This window comes from Oncorhynchus masou, chromosome 28 (genome assembly GCF_036934945.1).
Source record: "Oncorhynchus masou masou isolate Uvic2021 chromosome 28, UVic_Omas_1.1, whole genome shotgun sequence".
NCBI lineage: Eukaryota > Metazoa > Chordata > Actinopteri > Salmoniformes > Salmonidae > Oncorhynchus > Oncorhynchus masou.
In genome coordinates this window covers 68,105,831-68,117,888 of record NC_088239.1, presented here as the reverse complement: position 1 = coordinate 68,117,888, position 12,058 = coordinate 68,105,831, and the positions used below count along the sequence as shown (strand labels likewise).

At 42.6% G+C, this 12,058-nt stretch overlaps 1 protein-coding gene across 8 annotated transcripts in view; it reads left to right on the top strand.

The window, feature by feature from the left end:
* The window catches only part of LOC135518151 (disabled homolog 2-interacting protein-like), a 286,136-nt gene extending 276,477 nt beyond the window's left edge, over positions 1-9,659 (top strand). For all 8 annotated transcript variants that reach the window (XM_064943072.1, XM_064943071.1, XM_064943075.1 and 5 more), the window contains 3 exons: positions 884-1,086; positions 3,118-3,205; positions 4,511-9,659. In XM_064943072.1, coding sequence (XP_064799144.1) covers positions 884-1,086; positions 3,118-3,205; positions 4,511-4,678 — 459 coding nt within the window. In that variant the 3' untranslated portion in view covers positions 4,679-9,659. The remainder of the gene's footprint in view (positions 1-883; positions 1,087-3,117; positions 3,206-4,510) is intronic.
* Positions 9,660-12,058: the final 2,399 nt, after the last annotated feature.

The window sequence follows — 12,058 nt, the reverse complement described above, 5'->3', positions numbered from 1 at the left end:
AGGACAGCGTTGAGTCAACTTTTTATCATATTCTCTGATGAGGTGTGCTGCGTTTCTACCTGGCTTCCCTTGAATGCTGCTGAAGGAGCCCGGATGTGTGTTTTATTGAAGCCAGGCAGGATTTGATTAGACTCCTAATTTCTCAGACAGCACCAACCCTCTCCTCTTCAGGACCGCTCACAGGTCCGGAGGGAGGTCAAGGCAAGCTTTTCCCGGAGTCCAGTGCTTGAGCTGCGGAGGATGAATCCCTCTCCTCCCTCTCCTCCTCTCTTCTGGAACAGTACTCCACTTAAGTCCCCAGTTTTAAAGGTTAGGGATCAAATTCGAGTGCTGGTGGGGATTTGGGACATGGAAGGAAAATAAACTCATCTCTCTCAGGAATACTGGTGGCTTAGAACAGTTTGAAGTTTTACTGTGAGTGTTGGCTAACGTCTACTTACAGCCTTTAACACGTCCACACGTATAATCCTGTTCTGTCCAACTTTCAGTTTCCCTTCAAAATTTTACTGTTTAAAACTTGAAATGGAACCAGGTGCACAAAAAAAGAATAAATTGGATAAGAAGCAAAAAATGGTGAGGAAATGATGGAAATGAGTTGATACACCTGTCAAGGTCTACCTTAGGGACCACTGTGGCGAGGAGAACATTGACAACGATTATTGTGATGATAACAATGCCGGTGACTGCTCTCTTCACTGACCACCTCTACCTAGCAACAACAGGACAATTGAATGGGCTAGTTTGAGTTGGCGCCATTGACATAAGTATCGGTTTTGCAGTGTTAATGACGATGATGATATGATGATGACTATGATGATAATAAAAGCACTCTGACTCTTCCTTCAACCCTATCTGTCTCCTTCAACCCCCCCCCCCCCCCCAGTACCAGCAGGAGATTGTGGTCCTCCAGGAGAAGCTGCGTGTGTCGGTCCAGAAGCTGGAGGAGTATGAGGCTCGTCTGAAGGGTCAGGATGACGGTGCTCAAAAGGTGCTGATGGAGTACCAGGCACGGCTGGAGGAGTCTGAGGAACGCCTGAGACGACAGCAGGATGACAAGGACCTCCAGATGAAGGGTATTATAAGCAGGTACATAAGGTGTGGGGATCAAACCCTTTCCAGACAGAGACTGGGGAAAGTAAGAGAAAGAGAGTGAGAGATGGAGAAAGTAAGATAGAGATGAAGAGAGAAACAGAAAGAGCGAAAGATTTGGTAAGAGAGAGCAAGCATACGCAGAGCGAAAGAGGGGGAGAGGGAGTTATGCTAAAAGAGAGATGGAGAGAAAGGGAGATGGATGAGTGATGTTATCTGCTGTGTGTTCCTGATGTTATCTCCTGGTCTGTGATGTCAGAAGACATACAACTTCCATGTTCCTTTCAGATCCGTGTCACACTGAACCCTGCTAACTCAATTAGAGCCGACACACACACACATACACACAGACACAAGCACGCACACACACACACACACACACACACACACACACACACACACACACACACACACACACACACACACACACACACACACAAGCATACACTCACACACAAATCAATACATACACATTTCACAAACTCAATTCAAGTGAATGTACTGTTATCCATATTTCTAAAACGCCTTGCAGATAAGAGTACCGAGATGCACACACCTCTCACAAACTCAGTTAGAAGTTGTACACCCCTACACACACCTCTCACAAACTCAGTTCGAAGTTGTACACCCCTACACACACCTCTCACAAACTCAGTTAGAAGTTGTACACCCCTACACACACCTCTCACAAACTCAGTTAGAAGTTGTACACCCCTACACACACCTCTCACAAACTCAGTTCGAAGTTGTACACCCCTACACACACCTCTCACAAACTCAGTTAGAAGTTGTACACCCCTACACACACCTCTCACAAACTCAGTTCGAAGTTGTACACCCCTACACACACCTCTCACAAACTCAGTTAGAAGTTGTACACCCCTACACACACCTCTCACAAACTCAGTTCGAAGTTGTACACTCCTACACACACCTCTCACAAACTCAGTTAGAAGTTGTACACCCCTACACAAACCTCTCACAAACTCAGTTCGAAGTTGTACACCCCTACACACACCCCTCACAAACTCAGTTAGAAGTTGTACACCCCTACACACACCTCTCACAAACTCAGTTAGAAGTTGTACACCCCTACACACACCTCTCACAAACTCAGTTTGAAGTTGTACACCCCTACACACACCTCTCACAAACTCAGTTAGAAGTTGTACACCCCATACACACACCTCTCACAAACTCAGTTAGAAGTTGTACACCCCTACACACACCTCTCACAAACTCAGTTAGAAGTTGTACACCCCTACACACACCTCTCACAAACTCAGTTCGAAGTTGTACACCCCTACACACACCTCTCACAAACTCAGTTTGAAGTTGTACACCCCTACACACACCTCTCACAAACTCAGTTAGAAGTTGTACACCCCTACACACACCTCTCACAAACTCAGTTCGAAGTTGTACACCCCTACACACACCTCTCACAAACTCAGTTAGAAGTTGTACACCCCTACACACACCTCTCACAAACTCAGTTAGAAGTTGTACACCCCTACACACACCTCTCACAAACTCAGTTCGAAGTTGTACACCCCTACACACACCTCTCACAAACTCAGTTCGAAGTTGTACACACACCTCCTAAATGCATAGCAGACCAGCAGTCCCAAGAGACCCTCATTCTAATAACTATATGAAACATCCTATACTCTACATACAGATCTAAAGTACTAACAGACCAGCAGGCCCAAAATGCCTCAGTTCCAGTCTGTAGTCCGCCATACAGCTGGAAGGTCCTGCCAGACTAGTGTGAGCCAGAGTAACACACAGTACACATGATTCTGTTCTGTATCCACATACTATACCTTATTTCATACGCTGGGTGTGTGTTGTGCCTTGTGTTGCTAATGTCCCTTTAACTGTGTGTGTGTGTGTGTGTGTGTGTGTGTGTGTGTGTGTGTGTGTGTGTGTGTGTGTGTGTGTGTGTGTGTGTGTGTGTGTGTGTGTGTGTGTGTGTGTGTGTGTGTGTGTGTGTGTGTGTGTGTGTGTGTGTGTGTGTGTGTCCAGGTTAATGTCGGTGGAAGAGGAGCTAAAGAAAGATCACAATGACATGCAGGCTGTGGTTGACTCCAAACAGAAGATCATTGATGCACAGGTGAGAGTCAGTCACATATACAACTCCATACAGTCAGTTTGTTGACTGTTTAAAGCCCCATAGGGGCACCCGAGTGGCATAGCGGTCTAAGAGGTGTCACTGCAGTCCCTGGTTTGAATCCAGGCTGTATTACATCAGGCCATGATTGGGAGTCCCAAAGAGCGATGCACAATTGGCCCAGTGTCGTCTGGGGTATGCCATCCTTGTAAATAAGAATGTGTTCTTAACTGACTTGCCTAGTTAAATAAAGGTTCAATTAAACAAATCAAATCAAATAAATAGAGAGAGGGCCGTCCCTAGTGTCATGAAACAATACTGCAGGTCATTATAAACATCTAAGAATGAGTTGAGCGCACACACACACACGCACTTCCTGTTTGCAATATTTAAACCTCATATAGAGAGATGCTTGAAGAATACCCAGAAGCCCATGCAGCTCCTAGTCAACTGTGCAGAATATATTGGGATGTGTTGTTATGTGTGTACATCCGTCCCTCTGCGTGTGTGGGAGTGTGTCGTCTGCTACAGGACGTGAAGGATGACAGAACTTGGAAATACATAGAGGTGTTTAATTCAAGCTGTCACATCTCTGTGGCAGTGACTAGGCTCGGATGGCTGAGCGCAGCACGACTCTCTGCTTTAGTCTTACAGACTAACTAATACCTACATTTACATTATTCTTCTAGCCTGTCTGTTGATAAGCGTGTTGAGACAGGGTGACTCATTTGAACTGTATATTCTATCTCCTGCTCTGTGTTGTAGCCTTTTCTGATCCAGACATGTTGCATACACACAAACGTATGAGTTATGTGAGTTAAACAAAGTTGAATAGATCTAGTGTTAAAAGACTCCTCAATGTCAACTCACAGACAGCGATGCACACACACACTCACAGCTCATCCTCACAGTAAAGTAATGGGAGTTGAGTGTGGAAACAATCTGGCGGTGGTAAGGCAGTGAGCCTCTCCCTGAGTCAACAGACAGGGGGCATGAATATGGAAAGCTCATTATGGAGAGAGAGAGAAGAGAGAGAGGTGAATAGTGAATTAGAGAACACCTCTGGTGGATGAATGCAACAGGACTACAGATGATTCAGTTAACCCCGCACACACACTAACAGGAGCAGGAAACTACAATAAAATGTTTCCATCAATGTGTCTGCTTGTCTAGTTGTCTGTGTACTTCACCACCTATCTTTGCACAGGTCTATATTTGGTATCTCTCTCGTCGCCGTCTACCACTTTCCTCCGTCTCTACCTCTCTAATCCAGTGTTTCTCTCTCTCTCTTTCTATCTCTCTCTGCAGGAGAAACGTATAGCGTCCCTGGACACGGCCAACGCCCGTCTGATGAGTGCCCTGACCCAGCTGAAGGAGCGCTACAGCATGCAGACCCGTAACGGCATCTCCCCGACCAACCCCACCAAGCTCCAGATCACTGAGAATGGAGAGTTCAGGAACAGCAGCAACTGCTAGAGGCAGAGAGAGAGGGTGTGTGTGTGTGTGTGTGTGTGTGTGTGTGTGTGTGTGTGTGTGTGTGTGTGTGTGTGTGTGTGTGTGTGTGTGTGTGTGTGTGTGTGTGTGTGTGTGTGTGTGTGTGTGTGTGTGTGTGTGTTGGCTGGTGCTTGTAGAGGACACTTCCTTTTATGGACACTACATGGTGAGGAGAATGTGAGTGAGGAGACCACTGCCAGGGGCCAAGCGAGGAGGCGGGTCTTCAGTTTGACAGACAGCAGACCAGGAAAGAGACAGCGAATCAATGGACAGAGCTGAACACCAGATGGGCCCTGCAGAGGAGAAGCCGGGACAAGCTGTAGACATGAACTGAACTCTCCGTCAATCAATCGACTTGGATGTTTCCATTGGATGTATGCAGTTGCTGGGACAATTTCAGGCTCTCTTCCCTAAAGCTTGTGTCAAACCACTATATAATCAACACATTGTCTGTCAGATAGTCACCCAAAACCTCTTTACTCTCCTATTCTCTTCTTCTCTGTTCTCCTTTCCTCTCCTCTTTTCTCTTCTCTGTTTTCCTCTCCTTTCCTGACCTACTCTCTTCTTCTCTCTGTTAGGAGCAGGTTATGTGGACCTTGTACAAAACAATAACAAAAACAATGGTTTATTTAGATCTTATCTCATTCTTTTAAAAACCAAATAGGAGCTTTGAAATATTTTTTGTCCAAACTGATCTTTATATGTAAGTCCCTGAGTGTGTTCCAAAGTGCCCCACTATCCCCTACCCCCATGTCCCCTACATAGTGCACTTTGTGAAAGTTATTGGTACATGAAACGCCTTAAGTAAGGAACACACCTCTACTTTGTCCTTCAGCCCACTTTGTCCTTCAGCCCCCTTCTTCCTGCCATAAAAGGCACAACCTATAATTTACTGTGGATACTGTATAAATACATCACGTAATGTATTATAAACCCTAAATAATGAACTATATGTGAGACTATATTAATGATATTTAATATAGATGTATGCATATTTATTTTTTTCCTCTATAAAGTATACATGAGATATAGTTATATTTGACAGACTGCAGCTATACTGTGTATTATAGGGCATAGGGGGAGAGACTGCAGCTATACTGTGAGTAGCACCATCAACAGATTACATAGTTAGAATGCTATTTTATTTCTTCTAAACCTTTAGTTTATCCAGGTTTTCTGGGCAGACCTGGTTGGGTCGAGGTTTGCTATAGTGCTTCATCATTAATGTTGAATCAACGTTGAATCAATGTTGTATGTTGGTTGTGTGTCCCTCTGCATTTGGAGCTATAGGACTGGCTCATTGTAATGGCTTGAATGGAATGAATGGTCAACCACATGTTTGACTCTATTCCAAAACTCCATTCCAGCCATTGCAATGAGCCTGTCCTCCTATAGCTCCTCCCACCAGCCATGGTTGGTCTCATAGCCCCTGTAGTACAAGGAGAGAGAGTTGTGTTGTTTAACACAACATTATACTATACACTGGACTGGTGTCGGTCACGTGACCTCACAGATTAGAATATTACTTTTTCTTAAAACTCTTAAATAAGAATGTTACTCTTAAAACTCCTGTTTGTAAATTAATGTCAATGAAGCATGCTGCATCAAGACTGTGACCTCCCACTTCGCTTTCAAGCATCGCTCTCTCCTCTATTTCTCTCCCCTTCTCCTTCATTCCCTCTCTCCCTCTCTCTCTCCTCTATTTCTCTCCCCTTCTCCTTCATTCCCTCTCTCTCTCTCTCTCTCTCTCTCTCTCTCTCTTTCTTCTGAATGTGAAGATGCTACTCAAACACAGTTGGTCTTAAAATTGGGTGTTTAAGTCCTTCTGAATGATCCGATAGCTGCTGTTCGGCTCGCCCCCACCAGACATTTCAACATCTATATTTGGTATATTTTTCTATTCCTTTTTCTTACCTTTACAGATGAATTAATAAGAGTGATGAAATCTGCATGCTTCATTTTGGTGCTATAACCAATGGTAGCGCCAGACTGTCAGCTTGTTTTCAGTTGCCAATATAGGAAGACGATGAAATTCTTTTTTTATGATTTGCTACAGAAATAAACATATATAATATGTGATTATATATCCTATTATATACAGTTTCCAGTCCAAAGTTTGGACACACCTACTTATTCAAGTTTTTTTTCTTTATTTTTAATATTTTCTACATTGTAGAATAATAGTGAAGACATGAAAACTTTGAAATAACACATATGGAATCATGTAGTAACCAAAGAATGTAACGGTTTTCTTGAGTTGATGGAGAGGCGGACCAAAACGCAGCGTGGTGGTTATTCATGGTACTTTAATAAAGACACTATACATGAATAAACTAACAAAACAATAAACGTGAGAAAACCTAAACAGCCTATCTGGTGAAAACAAACACAGAGACAGGAACAATCACCAACAAACACACAGTGAAACCCAGGCTACCTAAGTATGATTCTCAATCAGAGACAACTAATGACACCTGCCTCTGATTGAGAATCATACTAGGCCGAAACATAGAAATACCCAAATCATAGAAAAACAAACATAGACTGCCCACCCCAACTCACGCCCTGACCATACTAAATAATGACAAAACAAAGGAAATAAAGGTCAGAACGTGACAAAGAAAGTGTTAAACAAATCTAAATATATTAAGTAGCTAACCTTTGCCTCGATGATAGCTTTGCACACTGGCATTCTATCAACCAGCTTCATGAGGTAGTCACCTGGAATACAGTTCAATTAACAAGTGTGCCTTGTTATAATAATGTATTTCCTTCTTAACGCATTTGAGCCAATCAGTTGTGTTGTGACAATGTATGGGTGGTATACAGAAGATAGCCCTATTTAGTAAAATACCATATTATGGCAAGAACAGCTCAAATAAGAAAAGAGAAATGACAGACTATCATTACTTTAAGACATGAAGGTCAGTCAATATGGAACCTTTCATGAGCTTCGACAGTTTCTTCAAGTGCAGTAGCAAAAACTATCAAGACAATGATGAAACTTGCTCTTGCGAGGACCGCCACAGGAAAGGAAGACCCAGAGTTTCCTCTGTTGCAGAGGATAAGTTCATTAGAGTCAACTGCACCTCAGATTGCAGCCCAAATAAATGCTTCACAGAGTTCAAGTAACAGACACATCTCAACATCAACTCTTCAGAGGAGACTGAGTGAATCAGGCCTTCATGGTCGAATAGCTGCAAAGAAACACTACTAAAGGACACCAATAAGAAGAAGAGACTTGCTTGGGCAAAAATAACACGAGCAATGGGCATTAGACCGGTGGAAATCTGTCCTTTGGTCTGATTAATCCAAATGTGAGATTTTTGGTTCCTTCCAAAAATGTCTTTGTTAGACACAGAGTAGGTGATCTCCGAATGTGTGGTTTCCACCGTGCCACTCCCTTTGGTTTAGATTCTTCATTTATTAGTGTCCTTTAGTAGTGTTTCTTTGCAGCTATTCGACCATGATTAGTATAAAATATTTTTTGATACGTTTAACACTTTTTTTGGTTACCACATGACTACATGATATGTGTTATTTCATAGTTTTGATGTCTTCACTATTATTCTACAATGTAGAAAATAATCCAAATAAAGAAAAACCCTTGAATGAGCAGGTGTGTCCAAACTTTTGACTGGTACTGTATATAATAACGATTAGTGTATCAAGAGGCTGGACAGGCTTGGAGACGAGTGTAAATTAAATGTTCACAATATTTTTACCTAATGTTAAAAATAGTTTTTTTTATGTACCTTGTGTTCAATAATACTGCTCCATCGATCGATATGACATCATGTAAATTGTAAATAGCTCAGTCAGTCATCTGTCCTGTTCAGTTAGATGTCCAGGTTTTAGCCTGTACATCTAAGTCTCCCCTCTCCACCGCCACATTCATTATTCTCTTTTTCGATCAAGGGAAAACCACTTTAAAATTAATAGTTGCAAAAAAAAATGTAAAATGACAATTTACTGTTGAGAGGTGTTGGATGATTTCAGGTGTGTAGAGGACAGGGAGAATCCAGACGTCCAGCATTCTATGACCAATCAATTGTGGAGAAAGAGAAACACAAGCACAAAATCCCATTTCTCATCAGCCCAGCTCTATGCACTTTTAAAATTGGGTTTTAAGCATTATTAGTCTACGTTCCATAAAAAACTCCATCTTTTGGAGTGCAGAAATGTGCACTCCGGGCTTGATTAGCCATGTAGTGGAGTGCACTACCGAACCACTAGATTTCAGATGATTGGCTCAAACTTCAACAATGATGTATTTTATTTCCAGAGTTCGAAGGGGAAAAGAGAGTACTGACTGTGATATTAGGGACTTAAAGTCTAGTCCCCTGAGCAGTCTCCACTTCTCATCCGTAGCCCTCTACCGTGGAACCTTACCTTACAAACTAGCCTGTGCCATTGAAATGCCAACTCTCCCAAATCAGCTAGATTAATACTGGTATAAACCTTCTAATGATCTATTTGTATTACCAGGGCAACACAACATGAAGCCTCTTCCATAGAAATAGGGAATGCAATGTCATTTCATTTGGCTATCAATTCTAAATCTTGGGTATGTTTCTGGTAGCATCCCAGTTCTGTCCCACCTTCATTAAGTTGTTAGAGAATATAGGAGAGTCAGAGAGAGAAATGTGGTGATGATGTCTCTGTAGCCACACAAACTCATTATACATACAGTACAGTTAGAGCCAGTGAGAAAAATACTATAAACTAAATATACATCTATAAATAAAGTGAAAGATGTTGTATGTTTTCTAATATCTTAGAAAATACTTTTGTAAGTATGTTGAAAGTGAAGTATTTGCTGGATTCTGCTTCCTTGGACAACAGTGGTGAAAACAATAATGTACAGAGGAATTTGTGTTGATGATATATTCAAAACAATGTGGCTGTGCAATTTATGTACATTTGCAACTAGACTTATTAAAGTTTTATTTAGCTATTTTAAGCCTATGCCTTGTGTGTTCTTTGGCACTGTGGTAAACATATTTTCCAAAAAGGACATCAGTTCCTCCTGCAGCAAAGCACCCCGACAACATGATGCTGCCACCTCCATGCTTCATGGTTGGGATGGTGTTGTACAGCTTGCAAACATCCCCCCTTTTCCTCCAGACATAATGATGGTCATTATGGCCAGTTATTTTTTTGTTTCATCAGACCAGAGGACATTTCTCCAAAAAGTACGATCTTCATCCCCATGTGCAGTTGCAAACCGTAGTCTGGCTTTTTTATGACGGTTTTGGAGCAGTGGCTTCTTTCTTGCTGAGCAGCCTTTCAGGTTATGTCGATATAGGACTCATTTTACTGTGGATATAGATACTTTGTACCTGTTTCCTCCAGCATCTTCACAAGGTCCTTTGCTGTTGTTCTGGGATTGATTTGCACTTTTCACACCAAAGTACGTTCATCTCTAGGAGACAGAACGCGTCTCCTTCCTGATCGGTATGACGGCTGCGTGGTCCCATGGTGTTTATACTTGCGTACTATTGTTTGTACAGATGAACGTGGTACCTTCAGGCTTTTGGTAATTGCTCCCAAGGATGAACCAGACTTGTGGAGCTCTACAATTTATTTTCTGAGGTCTTGGCTAATTTCTTTTGATTTTCCCATGATGTCAAGCAAAGAGGCACTGAGTTTGAAGGTAGGCCTTGAAATACATCCACAGGTACACCTCCAATTGACTCAAATGATGTCAATTAGCCTATCAGAAGCTTCTAAAGCCATGACATCATTTTCTGGAATATTCCAAGCTGTTTAAAGGCACAGTCAACTTAGTGTATGTAAACTTCTGACCCACTGGAATTGTGATACAGTGAATTATAAGTGAAATAATCTGTCTGTAAACAGTTGTTGGAAAAATTACTTGTGTCATGCACCAAGTGTATGTCCTAACCGACTTGCCAAAACTATAGTTTGTTAACAAGAAATGTGGAGTGGTTGAAAAACAGGTTTTAATGACTCCAACCTAAGTGTATGTAAACTTCGGACATCAACTGTATATGCATTTTTCAAGTGACACATCGGACACAAAACCTTAACATATTTCCAGCGTCAACCAATAGTACAACCAGACCCACCAGTGGTTTCAGACCTATCATTTTGTCAACAGTTTCAGATGATTGACAGGTGGTAAATCAGATACAACTTAACCTATAATGAGAAAATGAACACATTTTCAAAGTTGCTCAGTCTAGTAATAGGGTGATGAAGAGAGCTATTTAGAGGGGAATGTGGAGGGAGAGAGGTAAAAGAGGGAGAGCGATAGAGAGGAAGATGGAGAGAGATGTAAAAGAGGGGTAGTGAATGGTGCATGCTCCTCAGCTAGTCTGACCTATATACTGCCTGGTTGTTATTCCCCACAGGAGCTGGGAGAGAAGAAGGAGAAAGATGGACAGAAGAGGAAAAGAGGGAGAATGCTCCAAAATGCAATAGCTGAAAATGCACAAAAACTCTATCCTACCTTACCTGAGGTAGACCTTATTTTTGTCATGTATTACAGTCAGTCCATGAATGTGTGCTATTTCCTATATAGGCCTGTACATGGTATTCTACCAGTTATTCAGTGTAGGCCTGTACATGGTATTTTACCAGTTATTCAGTGTAGACCTGTACATGGTATTCTACCAGTTATTCAGTGTAGACCTGTACATGGTATTCTACCAGTTATTCAGTGTAGGCCTGTACATGGTATTTTACCAGTTATTCAGTGTAGACCTGTACATGGTATTCTACCAGTTATTCAGTGTAGACCTACACTTCAGAAGCAGAGGCTTAACACCAGTGTAGAATCAGTGCCCTGTGGTCAACATATTAGACTGTGTAGAATATTTATATTACATTGTAAAATCTAACAAATCTAAGATCAAGGATTAGACACAGGGAGCCCAGAACAATGGAAATCAGAGCATCACTGCTATCCTATAACACAATAATATAACACCTTGGCTGTCCACATACACTTCAAAGGCTGTTGTGTTGGACTGATTGAACTAATGAATGTATTTCTATTGACTCAGGCCCAGCAGCAGGGAGCAGGGAGGGAGGGAGCAGTCAGTGGGTGGGGAACGGAACTCATTAATAGAGCCTCCTCACCGTGTTTATTTCACAGAGATGTCTCTAATTGCTCCCCGCGAGGCTCACTTAGCGCCTCTCTCTCTGCCTGCCTCCTGCTCTCCCTCCCTGCCTGGGCTGACTGCCTCCCGCTCTCCCTCCCTGCCTGGGCTGACTGCCTCCCGCTCTCCCTCCCTGCCTGGGCTGCCTGCCTCCCGCTCTCTCTCCCTGCCTGGGCTGACTGCCTCCAGCTCTCCCTCCCTGCCTGGGCTGACTGCCTCCCGCTCTCCCTCCCTG